General features: G+C 35.7%; 1 protein-coding gene across 1 annotated transcript in view; it reads left to right on the top strand.

The window, feature by feature from the left end:
- PRKN (parkin RBR E3 ubiquitin protein ligase) overlaps nucleotides 1-26,798 on the top strand; it is a 671,877-nt gene that overhangs the window by 279,372 nt on the left and 365,707 nt on the right. Inside the window, exon 5 of the mRNA XM_014875951.2 lies at nucleotides 23,684-23,767. Coding sequence (XP_014731437.2) covers nucleotides 23,684-23,767 — 84 coding nt within the window. The remainder of the gene's footprint in view (nucleotides 1-23,683; nucleotides 23,768-26,798) is intronic.

The raw sequence follows: 26,798 nt of genomic DNA, 5'->3' as shown, positions 1-26,798 counted from the left end.
TTGTGGCTTTAGCTTTTTATTTTTGAATTATTTATTTTTTAACTGCACATCTTCAGTTTGTTTTTAGGACACCAAAGAAATGTTGTGGTCATGGTCTGATAGCATGTAGATATTTTACGGGCAGCTTTGAATTTGACAATTTTTTATGAACAAGTGCAGTTTCATAAAACTGGAATTCATTTGATCCCTCTGCCACCTTATGCTTTCATTTCAGAAAGAAGGAAATAAATTGGAAGTAATCCTTGTGATTGATAAGGGAAAAATACAAATATATGGATGCATAGAGTCCTTTTTGCAAACAGGTTTCCTCTGTGTAGTAAGCAAATAATACTGATTGTGGTGATACATTTCTTCCATGAATTTCAAGCTGTCTCCATTAAACTATGTTTCTTACCCAAGATATTGGCAGTATTAATTATCAAGATGTATGTTTTAGACAATTACTTAGTTTAAATATCTCTTCTTTTTTATTCATTACATTCCTTTCTACAATATCTGAGAACCTACACAAATATTTCCATTAAAATACTGTTTAAGTGGAAGTTTCTATGTTATAGAATACTTCAGCTTTATTTTGAATACTCTCATGCCCAAGTAGAAAGCTGTCACAATGCAATTACAGATAAAACAAAACTTAAAAAATAGAATCTACTTTTGACTAGCCTCTGCTATGATTCTCAGTTGTTATTCATAGAAAACATAATTATTAAAAAATTAATGAAAGCTTTCTGAGACAAATTGTTGTAAGCAATAGCAAGAGTTTAATGGGGAAGAAAACCACAAACAGTAGACTGTGCAAATTTGAATTAATTTATTTGGTCAGAGTTTGATCTTCTGACAAGATACTCCAGCTCATTGCAGATCATATTCTGTCTACTGTTGTCACAGCTTTATAATGCATCATAACCCATTGTTTTTCTGCAAATTCTCTTCGTTTTGTTAAATTTATCAGAAATCCATCTCACATTTAAGCTACGTGGACTTCTCATTACCTCCAGGGAACTAGCATACCTTGGAGTTCAGAAAGATTCCTGAAAGGACAATGCTGGGGATGTTGGGATCCATAACAAAGTTTGCTCTGTGTGTTTCTTACTTCAATGATACCTTGAAATGTACAGCAGCTATGTAAGTTCAGGGAGCTGAATAAGACTCATGAAGCATAATTGGCTCAAGCCTAGGTGCAGCAAAGCTCATTATTTCAATGGGGAGTGTTTTCATGTTTGAAAGTTAACTCCTGCTTGAGTTGCTGGGTTTGGGCTTTTAAGGATTCACGAGTTACATAAAGAATGACTTACATTATCATTAATATATTAGTATTTGACAGAGAAAGTTATTGTCAACGATTTTGTATATATTATTTTTAAAACTATGGAGTTAGAGATCAATTTAAGATATTATAAATACCCCTGGAAAACTAAACCAGAAACTTTTATTAAGTAATAAGGAGACTGGCAATGCAGGAGAGAGAAAGCTGAGATATGGTATTATGATCACAAACCTTATTCTCAAGGCTATATTAACGTCATCATTTAGATCTGTTAGCTTTTTTATTTGTCTGATTAGTTTTTTATTAGGAAAACCACATAGGTGGATTTTTAGAAGATTAATTTTGGAATACATTACAAAAAGGCTCATTGAATAATTGACATTTCAATTTCATGAAACAGAAGTTTATGAAGTACTCTTTGCTTCTAGATTCTAGATTGTGCATTACTTTTTATTGAGCTTAGAGTTTAGTCAGAGGTTGAATTAGAATCAGACTGGGGAAATACGACCACTTACAGAGCTTTGATTATTTTCCTTTACCTACATCCATTTTAAATATTATTCAATTTTCACCATACAGCTGCCCAGGCCAATGGCACTATATGTAAATTTCAAGCATTCAGTTGAATACTTTGCTGAATCAGGGCCATTTTCAGGGCACACACATTACTGTGAAATGGCTTTATTCCACATTACTCACAGGATAGTCCTAATAGCAATAATTCTTCACAGATGGACTATTTTTCTTCCACTCAAGTAACTTAAAAGATGGAGGAAACATGAGCTGATAAAGTTCCTCTAATTTCTTGGTGGTAATTAATATTACCTATAGTCTTTAGGAATTTTAATGTGGAAGAGGGGAGCAGATTAACACAAAGTTTCTAGTTGGGTAAACAAAAAATGGAAAATGGGATAGACTTTTGCAGATTACCCACTCACTCACTGATTTACCATCTGCAAAATAAGACCCTTTTTTTAAAGATAAGTAAATATTATGCAAACTGTTAGTGTTCAGTATCCAAAGTGTATTTTCTGTAGCCGGGTGATCACAATTAATATTGAATAACTATTTATAATTAGCTTGGTTTTTAGTGTAAAGCAACCCTGAAAGCTTTATAAAAATTGATTTTAGATTTAAATTTTTTTCAAGTACTAGAGAGGACATTAGCTATAAAGTTGAGTGTACAAATTAGAAGGTTTTACAGTTCTTACAATCCTGTTCATTGCTCTATAGCAGAACCAGAAAGATCTGAAAATATTTCATGTGAGAGTCTCACTTTAGTCGTCTCACATTCTCCTCTAGTATGATGTGTGACATAAATGTTTTTAGACACTGTTTGTTACTGTCATGTTTCCCTCCAGCATGCAAACAAAGCCAAAATTGTCTCTTGAAACCCTTGAAATACTTTATTTTGTAATTTAAATTATAGCCTCTAGTTAGCTGTCTTGTATGAGACTCTTTGTGGAAATTGCTTAATTGCACATTTTTTTAAAATAAATTATTTTGGATTTATGTTGCTCTTGAGGTAAATATTTACAACCTGTTTAAGTGACAGCCTAAAACTATCCCCAAACCATTGCATTCTCTTATATTACCTTATTTTCTTTAAAAGCTTGCTTTCTTGGTAGTTATACAGTAATGATCTTTGATAATTTTTCCTCTTCTGTTAATGGCAGTCTTTTGAAAACAAAACAAAACAAAACAAAAAAGGAACTATTTTTTTTTTTCTTTTTCATCTTTTTGGGGCTTTTTTAAGCTTTTAATTTTTTTCTAACCCAAGTCACACTCAAAATAGAAACACAGTGCTCTGTTCTTGCCTGCTGCTAAACCAGCAGAAGATGACTGGGTGCAGCATCTGCTCTTTCTTCTGAAGAGAAGCATAGCTTGCTCATTCAGATCTGTAAACCAAACACCAAGACACTTTCAATGCCAAAACTCAGATCCAGAAGCTCGCCATAAGCTCCAGTCCCCATCTGAGCCTGAACAGTACAATGCCCGAGTACTGAAGCAAGAAGTAGTTGATATGTTGAGAACAGGGTTTCAAATACGAATTTTTGTGGCTATCAGCACTGAAGGGTTTTGGCTATATGTATGTGTGGAGCAGAGAGTCATATGGGGAAAAGAGAATTTCATTTGTGTTATAAACTGGATTTTTGGCATTTATTTCCCACAGTGCTAACTTAAGCATTCCCTCTCTGTTTCTTAGTCCATGCCCTTTTCTGGCTTAGTATCAAACATTGTTAAAGGCTGTTCATTTTCAAAAGAGTCTTTGAAGTGGCTATCTTCTAAAGAGCAGGCAAGGATATTTTTCTGTAACCTTTAAGAAGTAAATAGAGGGCTCTGATGATCACAGAGCGAAAAACATGGATGCAGATTGACAGAAAGTAGTGCTTAAGTAAGTTATAAGAATTTGTATTTATTTACAATAATCTTACCTAGACCAAAAAAATACTAGGGATAATAGCAAAGTTTTTAGGTATTGCAAGAAACAACCGTTCCTGTTAAGTTTGTGATTGAGAGCTTTGGAATGGCAGAGGTATAGGCAGTTTCCAATGTAACTTTGCTGTCTGATATACTGCACGCAGATAAAAATGGTACAAATAAAAGCATCTCTCCTCCTGTTTAGTTTAATAGAAATATCTGTAAGAAGTAACTGTAGATCATAATGTTGACTTTACAGCAAAGGAGCCATTACATTCTAATGAAGAATCTGCCATGAATCACTCATAATTTGCTCAATAAGAATTTACACATGGCTGCACTTTTATTGTATTGAACAGAATGTAATCAGGCTTGATGACCTTTAAGTCCTCTTTTAGGTTAGGTATCTAAAAATGTGATCTGCACTCAGCAAGGTCTCAGAATTGCTTTTTTTACAAGGCTTTGAAATACAAAGCTCTGCAAAGACACAATTCATATCCAGTCTGTGGACTGGCAGTACATTTTAACATTTGTTCACAGCTTTGTGCATAACTCTGATTTTTATTTTGTTCATGTCAAATCATAATGTCTTGTAGTAGTGATTAAGGAGTGCAGACTGGAGCCAAAAATTACAGAGATAAAAACATAAAATGTTTCTCTAAGGAAAATATTATAATGATATTAAAAATAATAAAAAATATATCAATCATAGAGGCGCTGTTCAGTACGATAGTTCAGCAGTATACCAGATTCATTTCTAGAAGAATGTACTTCAGGATAAAATATGTTCTGCTGTTGAAAATGGCAAGCTGTTTTGAAAGTGCAAAGTGACTTTCCTATCTTTGTTGTCAAAGACACCAAAGATCCAGGTACTTTGTATTACAGACAAAAAAGGAGTAAAATTAAACTCATGTCCTTCTTTTGTGTAGAGCATAATCTTAAGCCTTTGGTATTGTTAGAACCACTGCCAGCTTTGCTAAAAGCAAAAGATAAAAAGTACAAATCTCCAAATTTAATTTTTCTCACAAGAAGTTTTTTCCCTAGGATACCTAAACTGTCCTTTTATGAAACCCCTTTATTTCTTTGCTTCCTATTTGAGATAAAGTCTAATGAGGCTGGACTCAGCTTTCCTCTGCTCCTCTGAAAGCTTAAATCCTTCTCTGCCTTGCCACAGCAATACATTCTGACTTGGTTAAGCAGCTGGAATGCTGTGACAGCGGGTTGCTGAGCTAGTGTGACCTCTTCCAGGAATTAAACACATACACCTGCTCAGATAAAGAGGTATTCTCATGTCATTACAGGTGTAATTAAGGCTCAAGACAGACAGGATGTATACTTGTTTTGTACATAATACTTATTAACAATAAAAATTCACTTTAGCCCCTTACCTTCAGCTGTGAGGAACCATATAAATATAGGTAAAAGAGGAAAACTCAGCTTTGGTCAAGACCATTACTGTTGTCCAAGCTGTACTAGGATCTGCTTGTGGCTTATTTCAATGCTCATTAATATGCATTTATAATGCACATTATCAGTTAATTTAACTGTGTTAGTAATCTACAGATTGATTCATGATCATACTAACCTTTGATGCATTCATCAGTTTGGCTTATAGTATTCTGGCATGTAATCACATGCAAGAAAGCCCAAACATTATATCCCTTTTTAATTTTGTTCAATCTATTTCATGAATTGGAAGGCAAGAGTTTATGTAAGCTAGATAACAAAGTAAGAATGGAAACTCTCTGCATGTAATACAATTTCAGGGTTCACTTTAAAATACAAAATCTAACTGAAATATTTTAAAATAAAGTTTCTTTCAGCCTTAACTATATGCTCAATTATATAGTTGTAATGATTTGAACTGATTTCAGATTAATATTTCCAGCATTCTCAAAAAGCAAAAAAACAGGAAGCAAATGTCTCTTTTAACTGTCAGTTTCATTTATTCATCTTTGAGCAATAAAAAATGCTAATTACTGGTTATTTTTCAAGTTGAACGTTAGCAGAGATGTGAGCATGTAATTCTGACCCACACAAACATAGTTTTTATTCAGTTTTGAAATATTTCTGATTGAAGATTTCTTGCCTGCCCCTGCTTACTTCTGTCTTCAGATACATATTTTTCACCTAATCTCTATGCTTAGCATTGTGGCCAAGGGGATTTGGCTAAGTCTAACACAGTAAGTTTTCCCATCAGACATTTTCGTCTATGTTGGTAATGCCACTTTTCATTCCCATTATTATGCTTTATTTAATAAGCCTCTATTACAATTCGAACACATTTCTTTATTTGCTGTGTGAACATGTGGTAAAGACACATCACTGCTATAAGCTCCTTTTATTCTGAATCAGATTTTCCCTGACTTCATATCTCCTGAAGAGGTGCAAATAATTAATATCAGCAGTTGTTTCAATGAAAAAGAACTCTTCAATAATTGTTATATCAGATCTGGCAAAGCAAAACCAGTTCTCTTATATCTGAACATCAGTAAGAAATAGATTCCCCTCACTTAAACATTTATCACACAGATACTCATGTTGGAGTTCACTCTGTGTTGTGGTTAAAAGGAATAGACAATTTCAGGACACAAATCATCCGACCTGTGCTAGACATTTACTTGAGAATAAGACGGCCCAACTCTGAAGCTATGTATTTTTCTCCATTAAAAAGAGAACGTAGGCAATCTTGCTCACACATAAATGTCTATACTTAGTTAAATAAATACCACTGAACGTGTCTCTGGACCAGGCTTTCAAAAATAGAATAGGAGTCTGAATGCCATTTCATGACATGAATGTCTGTGATTTTCTGGTGCATCACAATTTCCATAGTGGGTCTTTGCCATCGTAGTTGCATAACCTGTCCAAAACTAAGTGGTGCAATATCGAAAATATTTAGAGCCTGAACCTCTTGTCTCAATATAGACAATTAGTGTTAATGTAGGAAAAAAGCATTGCCTCATTAATTGGTGTCACTTAAAAAGGGTAAACAGGGTATGGAAATATGCTTAACAGGCTTAGTAGCTTCAGTATTTTGGGTAAATACCAATAAATAAAGTTGCTAGTTTACATAAATATTATTGAAGTCAAATAGACTGTCTCAGCTGGGTGAATCCATCATGTCATTTAACTTGTTCAGAATTACAAAGTTTGCTAAGGTAAAACAAAATATGTCAAATGCTGATGGATGTACAAGGTTTTCTTAGGATCTGTATAGTGTCAGTTATAATATACAGATTATTAAAAACAGGGGTCAGTTTTATGCCTTTATTATGGTAATTTATTATGTGCCACAAAGAAGATTATCAAGGCTTTCTGTCTTTTAGCATATATTTAGTCTTACAATTGGTAAAATAACTGAGCTCTGCTGGCTGGGATTTCTCCTCATTTTCATATTAAAACCAAATATGAATCACCTGCCCCACTAACACTGAGTAATTTCCCTTTTGCTGAGTAAACCTGCAGATCTAACTTCTTTGGGTTTCCACAGCCAAAATGTCCTTTTCTACTTCAAGGCACTTCAATGAGCCATAAACAGAGTTTCAGCTTCCTCTACTGCTTTAACTGTTAGATCGAATGTGCTTCTTTTGCATTTTTTAATTCTGAGTAATTTTCATGTAACTGCTTTAACCAGTTTAGGTGAGAGCACCTTGAGAACAGTTGAGGATATAGTGTTGTCTGGACTTATTACCAGAAAAGAGTTTTTGTGTGCATCTTCCCAGCAGTAATCCTGGCACCCCCCAGTATCTGATTAAAAATACAGATGGGCCTAAGAAATGTGTACATTGCCCATGTTCCCTATTCTCCACCAGCAAGGATGTGACCTAAGTGTAGCCATTAGCATTTAAAGAGTTCAGAGGCTTCTGTCCCCAGCTCTTGATATTGCCTCAGCTTTTCCCTGCAATAGCCTAGATGACTTCTTCTCTCTGGTCTGCAAGTGAACCCAGGTGCTGTCTGAGCACACAGGGCCAGGCCTTTGTCCTGTAGCTTTAGCACTCAGCAAGGGCCACCAACAGCCCTCTCTAACAGTGACAATTCCAGAGCCCCAGCTGGCAGTCACCCTCTCATTTGGGAGCCCAGCTGCAGCTGGTGTACAAGTGTTAGTGATAATGCTGCTCACCTGTAATGTGGTGCCCCTGGGCTTGTGCCCTCACTCAGTCTTGAAGAGAAACTGCTAGAAGAAGTACTGAGGGAAAGCTTTCTTTATATTGTGCAAAGATGAACTTTGATGGTGGACATCTACTGCATCTAAAGGCTTTTTAGGGTCCCCTTCTTATCCTGGAAAGAAAAAAGCAGTGCTTCTGGTAGGTGTTTATTTGGTTGGTTGGTTGGGTCTTTTTCTTACCAATTTCTCTGCAGTGTTCTCGACAGATAAACCTTCCTAGGCCTGGAATTACAAACTCCAGATACTTGAATGCTTCTGATTCTTTTTCTACTGGAATCTTTAGAAATCTTCTATTGGAACATATTTCTTCTTAATTCTGGAGGCTGCTTTGGGAAGCAGTTCTGTTTACTGACTCCTTCCTTATTTCCTTCTTCTTGTGCACCTCCAAAGTCCTTCTCTGGGAAAATAAAAAACAAACAAAAGCAAAACATGAAGTAAAAAATAAACAAAACTGAAACCTTTGTTCAACAACAGCTGTCTCTGAGTACCTTCTGGCTTTGTGCTGCAGGTTTTTATTCAGGCTTTGCTTTGCACAGGAATGTTTCTTTATTAATGTACAATATTTTAAGAAGATAATTACTTTTTATTTATCCCAAAGGAATGTTTGGCAATCATGTCTTCAGTTTATTAAAATAAATGTGTCCTGATAAAGAGAAACTAAATATCTCACATCTTGAAAGGCTCCCTTTCAGCTTACATCTGCTTTATTTTGAGTGAAACTACTTAACACAAGATGTGCTGTGGGATTATCTGACTTGAGGGAGTTTAAATCCAACTTACATCAAAGATGTTTCTCTATTTATTTGTATTTCCATGACTCTGTGTGTTTAATCAAAAATAGAAACACTCAGGTATGGAGTACAAATATTCAGTAGCTGATTAGTGCAGTATTTAAAGAGAAAGTTCAGCCAGTAAATATCTGTGATGTTCTCAGCAGGAACCAGACAACTGCAATCGCTGATAGGAGTCAAAAAGTGCAGTTAATAATTTGTAGATATTTACACCTTTGCTGGTTTCTTTCACGGTACAAAGGCATTAGTGAAAGTGACAGAAACGAGTTATGAGCCATTTACTTGGGCTATCTGGAGGGATTTAATCTCACTTGGGTCATGGAGTTGAATTCTCTGGGAATTGGTGTTACTGTGATAGGCTGTATCTGAGGGCCTGGAGTGCAGAGATAAGACTTTAAGTCCAGCTGGAATTAGAAGCAATAGAATTAACTGGATTGTAATGCTGTAAACCTTTTGGTTCAGATCCTGAAATGCCTCTGGATGGTAGTTCAAATCTCTTCCAGATGGAAGTTTGGCTCTGGGACCTATATGCAAGGCAAACATTCGCAATGTCAAGGACTTTTTTTAGGAGCCTGCACAGTGAAATCAGCCTGATGTGGCTCAGCATGCTTCTTGTTGTTGTTGTTCAGTCCTACTGTTTCCTTAATACGGTGGGGAGGATGGTTTACGTGTTTCAAAAGGCTAATTTTCCACTTCACTGCCACTCACATGCATGTTTGTGGTTATTTCTTTTAAAGGAAGCCTCGGAACGTGTTTGAAAGGTCATTGCTTTTATAACAAATGAGACAAGGCTGAATATAGCTGACATATGCATATCAGTTTGAGATAATGGAGATTGCTGTAATGGAAAACATAAAACATCTATAAATGAGCTACTAAGGGCTGGGGATTTCTTTGTGTTTTTCTTTTTTGTTGTTGCTGCTGCTGTTTCCCCTCCCACCTTGAGAAGGCTTTCCGAGGAAATACTTTAAAAGAGCAGATGCATGGATACTTACCAACATGTGAATATTTTTTGTAATGCAGTGTATTTTCTGTGATCATACAGCATAATTAGACAAAAGTGACAATGCATGAGTTGATAGATTAATTCTATGCTTACATTAAAGACAAGAAGTTAATTGCAAGTCATGATTGTAAAAGACAAGTTTGTTTTTCTGAACTTAAAAAGAAGCAGTTTCCCCTAGTGTAATAGGAAATACAATCTCTGTCTGCTGAAGAGAAATAAAATTAAAAATTAAAGTACCATAGAATACTGATTAAGGATTTTTTTTAAGATCTGAGAACAAATCCTTCTTCCAATTTCATTGGAAAACATAATTTTATAACAAGAGCCAGTAGGGCTTCTTTAGAGTTGCATTGCTGTAATAATTTTTATTTCTAAATCAATGCTCTTATTAATATTTTTTTTAGTTTAATGACAAATTATAAATTATGCTAAATTTAAAAGTGAAGATTTCTCAATAGCTCCGAGACAGTATGAAGAAAATTAGTATAGTATGGATTTAAAAAATAGGGGGGCAAGAGGCAAAGTCTTATTCTTGCAGCCACTTAGTAGGCAAGTGAGACCTCTGAACAGGAACCTTTTATTTCAAATCCCAACTATTCCTGTTAGATATTGGACTATAAACACTCTCTCCAATACAATTATTTGATCACTACAAAATTGCAGTCTTCTCTTTCCTGTTTGTAATAGGATTTTCTTCTTTGCTATTGCCACCCTTTATCTCAAAGGAATTCTACCCGATGGGAATTTGTCCATGCAATGCATGGGTATTTGCACAGTGTAATTAAATGCTTGTGAATAGTTTTCATGCATAAATGTCTATCTATAGTCCGGGGGTGGGAGCACCAATGCTCTACAGAATAAAGCTTATTTTCCAAAGTATTTTTCTGCCTAAGGAAGTTTGAAAGAATTTAGCAGGAAAGAGCTCAGGAACTGGGAGTGCATGAGTGTGTATTCTTTATTTTGCTTAAAATTTTTGAGGTGTGAATTGTTTACAGTTTTTTTTTTCCTTTTTCAGATATAAATGTGTTGTCTAAATGCACGGTAACTTCAGAACATTTTTTTGGTGTTCATCACTGTGGAAAATTGTAGAAATTGTTGTATGAAGATGATGAATTAGTTTATTTCCCTCTTATCCAAAACAGATTCAATGTATTTGACCCTTTTGGTTTTCATCAGAGTTGTTCACTCTGTAGTATCTGATATCAATTTTTGCAACAAGGAGATAAGCCACTAAGATTTCTTGTGTACAGACTGCACTCTATAAAGGCAGTGGGTTTACATATGCTTTATCTTTGTGAAGAGAAGGCACTGCCTTAAATTATAATTACCTTGTTTACGGAGTTGCAATTCTGGGCTATTAGTTGCTCTGGAGATGTAGTGTCTGTTCAGACCAGACCAAAACTTGAAATAAAGATGAACAGCTTGTGCCTTACAGAGACTGAGTCTCAGAGAAATATGTGAGACCTGGAACAGTGGAACAGAGTTATAAAGAGCAGTTGTTCTAGTGTATATGTGTGTGTATCTGAGGAAGTTCTGCCTGGTTTACTAATATATATTGTACTCCACATCTATGCTCTGATTAAAGTGCCAGTTCTAGATCTTTTTCATTATCATAACTGAATTTGTTATAGCTAAGCCTGATGATAACAAATAAATAAAAAGTACTGATTAGGCCACTGCCATAGGCACTGAACTATGAATTAATCATAATATTAATTCCAGTTAATCAATTTTATTTGTTGTCACGGTTTACACTGAGCCATAAGCAAGGAAAACATCACAGTGATAGTTAAAATGTTATTATAAAATGCCAAACATTTAAATAATATATCTGTTTTCTTTCTATGTGACAAAAGAGCTACTGAATGAGATTGCAATAAAAGGGAACTCTATCTTCAGAATAAAATGTATTAAAGTCTGTGGAAATGCAAATAAGTTTGAAATGACTGTCATGCCAGTGTAGAAATACCCTGATTTTACGTCTGAGAGCCTACTCTTTTCTGAAATGATTAGCATACTTGGTTTTACAGGTAGTCTTAGCCTGAAATGGATTCAGTAATTTGAATTCAAGTCATAACCTTTGTAAATGAAATACAGATATCTTGTCTACAAAACTGAAATCTTCTGCTCAGGCTGTTCAGAATTCAGTGGAAATCTGAACTTCACTGTGAAATTAGATGATGTCTTATGTAGCTTCTAGCTGATCTGTCCTGAATTATGCATTTCAAAATATCCTGATAGCAGTCACTTTTTAAAGTAACTTATTTCTATACTTTCCGATGCTTGTGAAGTGGCTTCTGATGTACCATCTGTGTCTAGAGAGTTAATCATTTTATAGCAGAGTGTATCTGACTCTTTTGTGTGGAAGGAAATCAAAAGCTAAACCTAGAAAAGCAGAGATGAGCCTGAAACAGGGTGGATGTGTTGTGGAGTTATCCCAGTGATGTCCTGCTGTGTTCTCCTTTAAGCCTTGTGGGTGTCTCTTCAGAACACTGGAGCACAGGGAAAGTCAATGCTTATGCCCCAAATTCCTCATTTAAGAAAATCAGCTGCTAGAATTATATAAATGATTCAGAGCAGGTATAAAGAAATGAGGCATTTCTTCAGCTCAATATCCTTCAAAGGCTTATCCAGCAAGACATCCACGGAGATCACCTTGTATGCACAAACTAGACAAAATTCTTACAAAATTCAGGTGTAGGGACACCCTTTACTGTTATGCAGGGGCCTCAAGAGCTTCTGTTGGAAAATGAGAGAGTTAATTTCAAATGTCCCTTTAGCCTAAGGTTGTTCACCTTTTACTTGATTTCTGTGAAAATGATAAAGATGGGCTTAACTTACTTTCTGGTGGTGCCAATACATAGAAAATTAATCAGGAATAATTGAAAATAATTCCAGATTCATGCACATAGAGAGAGATGAAATGGAAAAAAAAAGACTGAGCTGTTTTTTAAAGCACTGCTTTAGGAGAAGAGAAAGTTGATACTAGATTATAGGAATATATGTCTGTGTTAATAAGACAGGTTATGCCACAAAAATGGTGTGAGGACCAGAGCACCCCTACTTGAAAGACAGGCTGAGAAAGTTGAGGTTGTTCTGCCTGAAGTCACCAATGCTACAGGGAGACAGGGTTGTGGCCTTTCAGTACTTAAAGGGGCCTTATAAAAAGGATATGGACAGATTTTCTAGTAGGGTCTGTTGTAACAGGGCAAGGGTAATCATTTTACCTGGAAGAGAGGGTACATTTACATTGGAAATAAGGAAGGTGTTTCCCACAATGTGGGTGATGAGACACTGGAACAGGCTTGCCAGAGAGGTGGTGGATGCCTCATCCCTGGAAACATTAAAGGTCAGATAGGATGGGGCTCTGAGCAACCTGATCTAGTTGAAGCTGTCACTCGTTATTGTAGGAAGGTTGGAGTGGATGGCCTTAAAAAGTCCCTTAGAACCTAAAGAAAGCCATAATTCAGTGAGTGGTTTAGATCAGCTCCTTCCAGTACATGCAGTATCTTGATGGCAAAGGCAGGATCCTGAACTGCCTGGTCCAACCTTAATTCTTTAACACTTGTTATGTTCTCATGTAAAATGCTTAAAGAATCATCTTTTCATTTGTGTGTGGTAGCAGGATCATGTTTTAGGGGAAAAAAAACAAACTCTAAAAACGCCATGCATGCAACATAATCTTAAATGGTTCTCAAATGAATCTGAACAATGCACTTGATACAGGGTTGCCTGTATTTCTTAATAGCTAAAATAAAGATATTTCTGTTTGTGAATACGTTGGTGCATATGTAAAGTTTATAGTAATTGTAGAATTCAGGGAAAAAAAACGAAGGCAATATTTTTGTTTAGTTTTCCTTTTTAGAAAAAAAAGAATCTTTGATATCCTATACCCTTTCCTTTTGAAACATTAAATTTTTCTTGCTGAAGTAGATATGGTTTTGTCTTTCAGGGTTTCTGATTATGTGTAAAATCAAAAATGGTTGATATAGCAATCTATTTTCCTCAGATACTGTAGTGTGTAATCTTGATTTTACAGTTTTATATAACTGCAGTAAGTAAAAAAAATGTTTGAACACCTTGTGAAGTGAATCTCTTGCTAGTGGCCCTTTAGCTTTAGAGATTAGTTGAGAAATTTTTTCTTAGTAAAAATGTGGAATGGATTCTGGGGTGGGGTTTTTTCTTTGTTTGTTTGGTGTTTGGGGCCTTTTTTAGTTTTGTGGTTGGTTAGTTGGGCTTTTTTTTAAGATGTATGTAGTATCCTTGAGGTGGGTGGGTCTTTTCACAGGAATGGGAGAGAGACCCTTTGGACAAAGAGCAGCAACAAGGAAGCAGTAGATGCCAGGTCAGAGAAGGAAAGGGAATGGCAGGAGCATGTAGCCAAGGGCAGTACCCATTCCATGAGGATTTACCATAGCCCGGGTAATTGAATGGATGGTTGTCTCTGGATACGTTGTCTAACAGTGCCTTATGGAATCAGTGGCCTGAGGGCTTCTCTCAGTATTGCCTACAATAGCAATGCCCTAGCTTTGTCTCTCTGCCAAAAGATTTTTCGCTTTTTCATCCTAGTAAAAAAAAATTAAATTTAATGATCTGACACTCTATTATTACATCTGGATTAAATTATTACTGTGGAGTATTCATGAGGCTTGTTTTTTATTTTATGTCTTTGGTTTATTGTCTTTGTTTAACTTCAACTCATATTAGTTTGAATTGCAAGGTGTCTAGTTGGCATTATTAGCAATATGTCAGCTGCAGACCTTGACTTGTATATTGACTTAGCTTAGATTGTTTCTTTTTGTGTACTACTTCATTTAGCCTGTATATTCCCCATGCAGATGTAGCTTATGATGTATCCAAATTGCAGGAATGGCATAATCTTCTCTGCCTAAAATGTATGGAGTTACTTAAATATTTCTGTAGCTGAAAACTTTTAGATAAAATGGTTTCATATTTGACATGGAATTATAGTTGTAACTGATAAAACAATACCTTAACACAGAAAATGTTTCTTCACCTACTCTGTGTTGAGAGATTTGCCTTAAGAAATAGAAAGTTGAGCGTCAACTTAGTTCAAGTTCCCGAATCAGCAGCACGGTTTTGTACTGAATTTAAAATATGTTTACTGAGTGTTAACGCTACCACCCACTTCTAGGGAGCTGAAAGACCTGAGGCTTTGCTGCCTGATCCTGAAAGTGCTTCACCTCTGAATGGCTGACACTCTTCTGCAGCTCCTCTGGAGCCCTCTGACTTGTAGGTTACTGATAATCTATCCTTATGCTAAACACTTCTCTTTCAAAATTGTGCCAAGTCTGTCAGTGCCCCTGACAGGACCCTGATCAGGCCCCAGCATCCCCCTCTCACCCTGCACGGAGCACCCACTGGTCTGGGCTGCTCCTCTCTGCCCAGAAAGTCCTGTGGGACAAAATCCACGTGCTGCAGGCAGCTGCCACTTCAGAAAAAGCTGAGGTACGCAGTAAATTTAAGCAAAGTTCTGCTCATTTTTACAGTTTGTAACTGTGACTTAGGAGGGGAAAGCATGGAACAGGAGGAGTGTTTTAGGTAGAGAAACAAGACAACCTTTGGACTTTCTGATCACGACCAAAAATTCTCAAAACATACTTTTTGGATGTTGATATATGTGGCTCAAATAACTGTGAGCACATCCCAGCTGGAGAGAGAACGGGGATGGGTCTTAGAAGTTTTGATTTCTCCTGTCTCTTAGCTCCCTGTCCTCTGCCTGCTGCCTTGCAGAAGAAGCCCTGAAAAGTCACCACAGCAGAAAGAGCAACTGAAGCCAGAGGGCTTTTTTCTGTTCCTGGTTGCACTGACCTCAGTGAGATCTGCTGGTGTTAACACTTGTAACTGTGGATTTTAGTTTATTTTTTAATGATTTCATTTCAATGGATACAAAAAGTACATGGCATGTTTAGGGAATAACAGGTATTTTCTCCAGTTGACTTTTCTTCTTTCAGCCTTGAAAAAGTATTTAATGCCATCTAGATAGAGAGCATTGATCGATTGGAAATCATTAGTTTGACAGATTATTTGAATGAAGTTTGGTTTAGGAGGCTTTACATCCACTTTTTCTCATGGTTCTATCTTTCTCATTCAAGACTAAAGTTTAGAGCAGCAGCATGACTGCTTTTCAGCTGTAATTTTATTTGAATTATCTGTATTCTCTTTTTGCCCCTTTTTTCTAGGAATGACCAACCAAAATAAATGTCTAAAAACACTCTTTGAATAATTTTAATAATTTTCTTTTGCTTATATAAGAGTTTGTGCTGGCAGCACAATGCACGCTATAAAATGTTATCAATGAAGAGATGAATCTACAGACCTTTATCTTGGGTGTCTTTTATGAGCCTTCATTACTTAGTTGTGGTCCAGTAGAATGGATCACAACTAAATAATGAAGGCTCATAAAAGGATTTTACTCTTGTAAATCCTTGTTCTATAAAGAATATGAAAGAAAAGAAAGACCAGAACTTTTTAAAAGCATCTCATTAATGTGTTTTTCTTTATTCTTTTTATTTTTTTAAAAAGAAACTTGTGTTAAGAAAGAAAAAGCAATGATCAATAAAACAACATGATTATTTTTACTATACTTACCTGTGTTTTCAGTTCCAGATGTGATCCTCTCATGTTTCATTTGAAATAACTATCAGGTAGGAATATTTATAATTACACATCTGTGAGCAGTTCAGCTAATTGCCTGCTACTTAATTTTGGAAGAGTTGTAACTCTTGACATAGAACTGTCAATTTTATAATTAAGCTGGTCACTCTGAAAGGAGAATTTTGTTTCTAAGATCCTACTATAAATCAAACCAGTAGTTCAATCCCCACAAGGACTTAGAGCATATGATTGACTTTTCTTCAGTACTGTTTCTCATATAAATAAAGATATCTATGTGCTTTATTGATTTGGTCTAATAACCAAAGTCAATAATAAGAAAAATTTTCCTTCTGATGGATTCTTTAGTGTGCTGTTTAGACTGAGCAGTTAACTCCAGTCTTCACAGTCCTATATCACAAACCTCTTTAAAAGCAACCCCAAGACTCATTTAGTAGTCTTTTACTTTACTGTGCTCCCTGCTGTATAGGAGATTCCATATCAAAGTCAGTCCACAGTAAATTGGTTAGCTCTACCTGCAATAATGTGTCCCCATGTGCTAGCTAGTTTGTATCAGTCTCGTCAGAAATACATTAAAAAAAATACATAGCTTTGGAAACAAAAATTAATCTCCCTGTTGGAAATGGTCTCTGTAGATCTGCATAAGTTGTAGGTAAACTTTAATTACCTCTACCTTTGTGTTAAGGTTTGTGGTTAAGCAGATGATTTTAGTCCTAGAAGTTACCAATCTGACAGTTTTTCCCTTCAATAGATTATCTACCATAATAAATTTTCAAGTGTTTTAAGTAGAACATCTATAAAAGACTAGCAAGAACCTCCTGGCTAATTCAGTAGTAATCTCTTTTATAAACTTATTTTGTTTTGTCTTCCTTGTGAGGGATGCTGACAGTCTGGGATTTGGGAATTTGGAGAAATGCATTTTGTGCTAGACTGGATGCTGTGGTTCATAGTTTTACTCGGGGAAAAAAATACTATCTTTCTGATATTTAAGCATTTAGTGAAAATCATAGAATAAATTGGGTTGCAAGGGACCTTAAAGAACATTTGTCCCTCTGCCATGGGCTAGGACACCTTACACTAAACTAGATTTCTAAGTGCCCCTTCCAACCTGGCCTTGAACGTTTCCAGGGATAGGGCATCCACAAGTTCTTTGGACAACCTGTTCAAGTGCCTCACCACTCTCTTAGTAAGGAATTCTTTCCTCATATTGAATCTAAACCTACTTTCTTTTAGCTTGAAGCCATTCCCCCTTATCCTGTCAGTACATGCTCTTGTGAAAGGTCCCCATCCATCTTTCCTGTAAGTTCCCTTAAGGTGGTAAAAGGCTGTATTTAGATCACCCATAAGTCTTCACTTCTCTAGGCTGAAAAAAACTAATTCTTTCAGTCTTTTCTCATAGGAGAGATGCATGCTTACCATTAGGATACATCATGGTTCCTACTGTGTCTGAGAGGCAGAGTTGTCCTCCTGTAGTGGCATTGGAAGCAGTGAATTGTGGTAGCTTAGTGTGGATATTGCTGTTAGAGTGGCAAAAAGGAAATCAATTTTTATTTAGTAAACCTTGTATTTTGGGAGATTTTTCTGTCTTACTGTCTCAAGATGTTGAAATCATGCTGAGGGTTCCTTATACAATGCTTAACTCTTCGAATACTCTCACACACAGACAAGTCAGTAGCCATAACTTTGCAGAGGAGCATGAAGGTTTGCATGATTTGCATCAGATTTAACACTTTTCCTGTGTCCTGTATGCTGATTTTTAAATCCTCTCAAGACCTGAAATTATTTCTTACATAACTTTAAAAATCCTTCTGCAGTAAGAGTTGTTCTTTGGTTGGGTCATTTGCTCAACATTTTAATGATTTATGTCTCTCATGTAGATAGCAGCAGGTACAAAGATGTGTTTTAATGATATTCTGCTGCATATTGTTCACTAGAGGAGAATATAAAGCAAGGAAAATACAAAGCATTGAGCACATGGATAGTTTCCAGCCTTTCAAGTGATTCAGTCTTTGATGAATCACTAGTTTCTATTGTTGACCTCTGCTTCTGACCTTTCTCTGACTTCACAGGTCAAGAGTTCTGTCAGCAACCACGTTTTGAATAGTTTGTCATCCAAGACCTCTAGATGCTATTTCTGGTTTGGGGGCTTTTTAATTTTTTTTTTAAGATATTCTTGATGAAAATTTAATTTTAGTTCTAAAACACAAATTGTATTAGCTGCAGGATAAAAAAAGACACTGAGAGTAGAATGTTCTGTACTGGGCATAAGTGCAATATACTAGAGGAATGTACACAGACTTCCAGTGCTTCCTTCATACACTGAAAAAGCATCTTAGTCCTCCCTGTTTTTCATATGCTGCATAGGAGTTTCACTTCAAGCTTAATACACCATTCACCAATGTTTTTTCCTGTCTTCCCCCTCAAAAGGGGAGGAACGACTGCCATATGCTCAAGACACAGAAATTTTCATACCTAGTTATTTGTGAAATGCTCAAGTGCATTTGATATTACTTTTTCTATTCAGTGGTGGTATTTCTATTTCTTTCTTTATTCTGTCATTTTCCCATTTATATGCTGGAAAAGTCTTCTCTGATGTGTTTATTTTAAAGCACAGTTTTCTCTGTGAGCCATTTGGTGGGATACAAGAGGGGCCGTTTCTTTAATCTTGCAATCAGAAGGCTTTGTTCCTCTCAAACTATGTTCTTGATTAATGTGAACTAATAATTACAAACACTAGAGCCTGCCATGTTATAGTGCCACAAATGATTGGCTAGCCTGTACGTTGACAGGCTTTTCTTACACTCAAGAATGAACGATACAAAAATTGCATTTCAAAGTGTTTATCTTGCCAGAATTCCTAATTGTGTTTTGACGCAATTATAGCAATGACATTTAGTAGTACTGTCGCTACAGAAACATTAACATTTTGAATGCACAGTGTTCAAGGACAAATGTCTTTTCTTCGATTTTTGTTTTGAAGGTGGAAAACTAAAATTTTCAAGCACGTTAAGTCTTTTGAAAGTGTGTTAGGCTAGCATTAATAATAAAATATGGCCATGAAGAATGCCAAGAACAGGTGTGAAAAAGGAGATTTTTCCTCTTACTAATTTGGAAAATGAGGTGTGGAATAGGGGCTCTCTGGTTGATTGGGGTTTATTGTTTTATTACTTTTTTCCACTCTGCTCATCAATGCCAAACAGGCTGAAACCCATTATATCCTGCCAGTCTATAATTCCTGCTGGATCAATGCCTTCTTGTGCCTTAAGAACTTGATCTAACTTTTGCTAGAACAGAAGAAAAGAAACCACTGTTGGCTTAAAGCTAGCTCTGATTAATGTTACCAAAAAAGTTAAATGTATCTGACTTTCTTACAAGTTTTATGACCATCATAAGAGTTAAAGTAAAGAAGTGATGAATGTTGTGGGGCTAATCATGAAGGAAAAAATAAGGAGTTGTTAGCTACAGTGTGAGTAAACAGTTGATAGGTGCTGATAGCATGGGACCGTGCTCCTAGTTCCCTGTGTATATGCTCTAACATACCTTTAGTGGAAGACAGTATTTTTATTTCAAACAGTGAGCTGCTTTGTGTGCAAAGTGCTCTTGTGTGCTTGAGAAATGTCGTGAGGAAATGATTGCAGAGAGGGAGAGCACTCTAAGTTCATATCAAGCCATGCAGCACATTAGCTTTCCCTTGGAAATTAGAACTCAAAGATAACTGCAAAATTCCTATTAATGTTACTGTTTATAAATAAAATATCGTATCATACGAAGCATATTTGGACCTGATATAGTGCTACTTGTAGGTGGTTAAATTCTAATGGTAGTCAACATTACATAAATTCATCCTTATTTGGTTTCTTTTAAAAATGCATTTTTTCTAGAACCTCAACCTTATAAATGCCTGTGGATGTTTTGGGGCTTTTTCTAGCTTGACAATTATGATGCCTTCTTGCCTTTTTGTGATTATACACCCAGACCTGCAAACTAATGAATACTTGGGAAGTTTTCACCTGAAATAACTTCAGTGAAGTAAAATATTGATTCTTATAAGAAGTTTAGTTTAAAGTATTTTCTTCTTATAAAAATCAAGATAATTAGTACCAGAGCTCATAACATACCTGTGGAACTGCTTCTACACACTCTTTTAAATTTTCTTGGTGTGTATCTTGGTGTGACTATTTTTTATGTATGTGCTGGTATAGCATCATTAACTTCGAGAGTCTCCTATTAATCACACAAGAATGAAGAAACAAGAGAAATTATTGTCCCATGTCACCAGTACCAGATATAAAAAATAAAAAGGCTTTTCTTGGGGTTTGAGCAAAGATGTTTCTGGGGCTTTTTATTCAAATTAGTGTTCCCTCCTATCCCTTCTTAGATCCCAAGTTTTATAAAGTGCACTTGCTTCTTATTTCTCATTCTTTTTTTTTTAGTATCCTCTTCCCAAATGGAAATCATGTAAGGATTATCCAAAACTTTAAAAAACCTATTGAATTCCTCTATTTTGGAAAAAGAAATATTTTAATAAGTGTGTGCCAATAAATGAGTATGAAGAAAGAGGGATAGATGTTAATCAAATGCTAACTTGTTAGTCTTGGTTGTTGTCAAAAAGTCAGTGAGTTAGATGTTATCCTTATGGATTAAAATTCCAGGCCTCAAAAGGGGAAAAAATGTTACTCTGTTTAACACCTGTGTGACCACATAATGATAGCAAGCCTAGCAGGCTGGGGAAAAGCAAAAGCTTGAAAGTGTAGGAAAAACTGTCATAATGGGATATTTAAATTGTTTTAATGTAAATTATGTAAGTATCATGTCAAATCATGATCCCAAGAGTAAACTTCTGGATGCTATCAGGTTATGTTATGGAAAAGTTGATCAAAGAACCTCCAAGAGAAGGAGGACCTAGTTTATAACATTACTGATGAAGTTCTGATCTTTAACAGTGATAACTAAACTACTAGAAAGCCCAAAAAAAGCTCAGAATTCCAGCACCTTAAATACAAAAATTCAATTAGGCAGGCAAAACCCCTGAAGCTTCTTACCTGCAAACACAGAAAAAAATGTTTCTGAGTCCATTTAAACAATAACAGGAGCAGAAAGTGTACAGGTCCATTAGGTGATTGCCATAGACTTAGAGTGAGGTATATAGCTGGTTCATCCTTGGAAACAAGCAGATGGGTTCAGTATGGATGAACCTAGAAAGTACCTACTAAAAGCCTCTGTGGGCCTTAGGATGCACATTTCAACTGCTGTTGAAATGGCTAATGAAATTCAATGTATGCCACTATTAGGTGATGTGCGCTGGGAAAAATACCCTCCAGATTTCTTATACAGGAGATGGATTTTGAGATAGATGTTATATGTGGAAATGAGATCTAGAAGCTCTGATAGATAACTCAACCAAAATGCTGCCTTGGTACTCTAGTAACCATCAGCAGAGTAAGTTACATTTTAATAAGAATTTAGGAGGACTTGAACAGATTCATAGACATCAACTTCCTATTCACTGGTCCAACACTTAAGTCATATGTACTATGTGGTGTTCCTCATATTCCAAAATGATAGAACTGGAAGAGCTACTAAGAGATAAAAAGTAAAAGATAAGGAACAGCATCCATATGAGAAATGGGAAGGAAGGTTACTTTTCTTCCTAAAAGTAAACTGCTGTGTAAGGAGTGCTAGAGATCTGTACAGTCTTCAGTGGCATGGGGAAAAATAAATAAATGGGAGGCATCAAACAAAATCTTGAACTACTAAGTGGAAAGCAATTAAAAGGAGATAGTTCTTTGTGCAGCATCTCAAGGTGGCCTTACTGTTCTTCCTGCTAAATTTCTGGAATGCTAAAACTTCATGAGAGGTCAAAATTCACTGGAATAATTGACAGGAAACTTTTTTCAACTGTTTTAAATCATTAACTCCAGGTGGTTCCCCCTCCCCTCAATATCAAGTATCACTACTTTATACTAACTCCACTGTTCACACAGCTGTGTTCACCCAAGGACTCAAAACTATGATTTGCCACCCCTGTGTTTGCCTGCAATTCAACTTTATATCTGTTAAAGCTCTTGTTTTTACCTATCTCAGCTGCTAGCACTTCTGTTGGATGACACTAGAGAATTGAGCTCAGTGAAGACCAAGCTGTTTTACTCAACTTTCTAGATAGTTATAAAACATTGATCCAGTCTAAGATCACACTACTAAGAGAATTCTAAAATCATTTCAGCTGTGCCCACACAATGCTGAAGAAGTGCCTCATACAGAATTAAAAGGAGATGGATCTAAATGTGACACTTTAATTCAATTGTGTTTTAAGTAGGCACTAATTTCTCTAATGTGGTTAATGTCTTGACTGCCATAATTTCTCTTCTGGGTAAAGATTTTTATGCTATTTCATGGGTACTGATTCTATGCCAAACACTGAGTAATCCAAGTACCAAATATTTTCATTTTTGATACCTTGTTTATTATGTATGTGGATAACTGTAAGCTTCATATCTATTGCTTAGATTAATTTCATTGTTTGTAAATTAAATATTAACTGGTGTGAAATTAATATAAGAAGAGAAAGCATACAAGTGTGATGACTTTTTTGTGATGCAAAATATTTTTATAAATGTTCCTATAAATGCTATATATATGCACTTTCTTCTTCGATAGATCATCCTGTTAATCACACTGTTTTGCAGTTGTGAAATATTGACGATTTGAAATCTTTATTTTTTTTGTTTTGTAATATACTCATAAGTGAACTGTGTATATTCAAAAGGTCAGTGTAAAGTTTGATAAGGATTTTCTGTCAGTTTTTTTCTGGGTATTTATATTGCTTTGTTGGGGGAGGTTAGGGGATTTTTAGGTTTCTTTAATAATGACTGATAAGTACTGAAGTTAATGTAAATATCCAGAAATCTAATAACACTTTTCATTTAACATTTTCATTATGTTGTATTGCAGTTAAGTAAAAGCTTTATCTAGAGCCAAGAAATCTACTTACAATTTTCCTAATATTATATTCTACTTCCAACTATTATCTTTTTTCCCCCCTAGTCAGCTGCAGGCCCATGTTTAAACAGTGTTGAACCAAACAATGAGTCTTTGTAGCTTTTTAATTACGATTAACTCAGTCCCTGTCTTTAGCTGAGAAAAGGTAACCTACTATTGATGCCTGTTCACAGCTCTGACCTTGGGGTGGAGGGACCACATGTCGTGTCTGTGACTGGGCTTTAGTGGTGAATATTGTTATGTTTCCTGAATATGAGCTCTCTCAGTGTAATCATAATAAAACTGTCTAGCTAAAATCTAAAAGAAGAGTAGGAAAAGCAGCAACAAAACCAAGGTTTATATGTTTATTTATGATGTAAATGATCATGTTTGTATACTTTGGTTTTATTTTGAAGGGCCCATCCTGCTGGGACGACGTGCTAATTCCCAACAGAATAGAAGGCGTTTGCCAGTCCCGAGGGTGCACAGGAAATGTAGCGGTAAGATTTTATCACGTTTCTCCAAGTACTGTGGCACTTATAAGAATAATTCTTTGTAACAATTCTAACCATGTTAGAATTTCAGTAATGAATGTGAAGAGACAGGTATGGTACACTTCAAAAGAGCTGTTCAGCATCAGATAATAAATCTCTGATGCCTTGCAAAAGGGAGGAACTTTGGTCAGATGCCATTTGGAATGAAGGAGGAAATAATTTTATTTCATCTTTTGCACTTAAGTAGAACTCTTAGATTTTCAAGTATGCATAGGTTAAATGTGTGGTGTAATACTTAAATGTTACTGTCCATGCCTATTTCATAATTATGTATATCTTTGCCTTGAAATATTCCAATTTCCATGTCATATTGCATATCAGAACTTTCATAGTGGGCTTTGTCCACAGGAGTAAGTTCTTCATGCTGATCATTCTGCAGTTTTTCTCCCACATTTTGCTGCTTTTGCTTCATTTGTTTATTGAAGTGACATCAATGAAAAGACTGAGTAAAAGGAGCATAGGTTTCTCAAATTCTTAAGCAAGATTTTTCAAAATATTATTTATGTATACTTATATCTTCCAATTTATTAGATATTTATAGCATTTAATACTAAAATCTAAAGGTAATTCCTTCTCAGGAAAAAGCTTAATTTGAGTGTTACTTCAGGGCAGAGATTTTAAAGGTAAACTCGAATTTCCTACATATAAAAAGATTCTATTTGTTAATGATTTGCAGATTGGAGCTAGATAAATTTCTTTTTTCAGAGAAACTCACCTGCTCTGGTGTAACCTTCTCTTTGTCTTCCCTATCAAGACAGTTGTGTAGTGGTGTGTCCATACAGTTTCATAGGTGTCTCCTGCTTGGCCACAGATGGCGCCAGGAAATATTTTTATCAAACTTTACATACCAAATGATTGTTTTAATAGCAGGGGATTTATGGCTGAGTCCGTCACAGCCAACTGAAACTGAGGTCTGGCAGCCTTTGGGCTTCTGCTACTTGGAATGCACCTTGTAGCAGTGGCTGAGTCACTCAGGAATCACAGAATGTCCTAGGCTGGAATGACACACAAAGACCACGACCTTGAAAGTGGCAGGTGTTAGACATTCAAATGGTATTCTCTGGGCAGTACAATTCCCAGTTTTGTCATCTCTTGGCAGGATATACCTGACTGATTGCTGCTGCCAACTTACAGCTTTTGCTATCCAGTGTATTTGTGAAAAAGGTACTGAAATAATGACACTTTTGGCAACCCTGCTGGCTAAACTGCAACCCATTCCTTTATTGAATCAATTCTTATTTTTTAAAAGCAGAAAATGAAACAAAATGCCATCTTTGAGAAGAAGAAAACCACTGACCGTAAAACTAAAATCTGATGCTGTGGCAAACAACCAATACCCAGTCAACTAAGCCCCATGATTCCAGTTGCTGTCAATCCCTCTGGCAAGTTGCATACTTAGTAGAGCCAAGGATCAGTGTTATCTTTCAGTAAGGCATCACTGAACAAATTTCAGAAGACACCCTATATTGGACAGACATATTACTAATGCAGCTTGAGACAACCTGAACTACAGGCATGAGGCTGTTACTGCAGAAATGTGCAAACTGACACATTTTCTCTTTATCATCTACAGCCACTCTATCCAGTAGTGTTAGAACTCAACCAGACTGATGTGCAAGAACACTTCTAATTTTTATGATTTTTCTACCAGAATTTCCTGCAATACCAATCAAATGCACTTAAGTGCTTAGTTTTTCTTGATTAAACTTCTTTTTTTACCTAACTATCCAGTAGGTAGGTAACCCTGCATCAGATATTTGAATAGATGGCTTGTTGAGATCTTCTGGTTGCTGAAAGACATCTTTCTTGTGTTTTGGGATGGTTTGGTTTTCTTTCGCCTTAATCACTGTGAAAACACAACTTTACTTTCTGGGAAATCTTCCAGTTCAAAGGCTTAAATTACTAAGTCTTTTGTTTTGTGTCTTGCTCCAAGTGGGAAATAATAGAGATCCTACAGATGTATTTCCAAGGATTTTCCATTTTTTTCTGCTCTGGTAACACAGTCTAACTGCTTGGAACAGAATAAAAATAACCTTACCTAAATATTGGGTTGAAACCTCTAATCTTTTCTTGGTGTTACAATCTTTGGAAGATTAAGTCACATTTTATCATTAAATATTCATTTTTGGATGGTTATGACAAAGTTTGTGGAGTTATGTTTTGTCTCTTAAATAGCTCTGCAGTGTATGTGCTTCTTTACAGTGATGTGCAGTGAAGAAGCTTTAGGGCTGTTGGTTTTAAGTTATCAACCAACTTCAAATATTGCTATTTAAGGAAAAAAATTCCTCCATTGTTTCTCCCCCAAGACATGTTTCATTTTAAAATTGATTTTTTGTAAGTTTTCAATTTCTGTAAGCACAAATTTGCAACCTAGGAAAACACAAGGTAATGTGTCTTCCCCCAAAATACTAGTTTGTATGTCTTTTGGTATGAAATTAGCCTCTTGACAGAATGGCAGACTTCAAATGTTGATTGCAAAAATGTAAATAGAATCATTGACAATATGATAAAACAATGAAATCAAATTTCAGTTGAGTTAAATAAAGTTTATAAATTATTTGTAGAAGATAATCATTATATCTTAATGTTAAGTGCACTGCGTTCAGTATGTGTTCCAATGTGTTCCCAAGCAGAGGCCAGTGTGGGGTTTCTTTACATTAATTACAGTCTATCAGAAACACTCTGAACTTCTACAGCTTCAAAAAGATGAAGCTGCTGTGAACACTTGGGTTGCTGCAATTGTAGAAAAGTCACTTCTATAACAAACTTTAATTATATTTAAAAATGGAAGAGTCAACTTTAGCTGTTTTAAATGTGGATTTAAATAACTCTTTCCAACTGTTGCACAAATTAGGACCATTCATTAAATGAAAGACGACCTTGTACTTTTGGTTTCTGTCTCAAAAGACTTTCAGCCAGAAACATTGTATGTAGCTGTGCAGGTGTGCTTGGGAACAGGTGTGGTTCTATGAATTTC

This window comes from Sturnus vulgaris, chromosome 3 (assembly GCF_052056855.1).
Source record: "Sturnus vulgaris isolate bStuVul1 chromosome 3, bStuVul1.hap1, whole genome shotgun sequence".
NCBI lineage: Eukaryota > Metazoa > Chordata > Aves > Passeriformes > Sturnidae > Sturnus > Sturnus vulgaris.
Note: the sequence above shows the minus strand (reverse complement) of the source record. Positions and strands in the feature narration are given on the sequence as shown.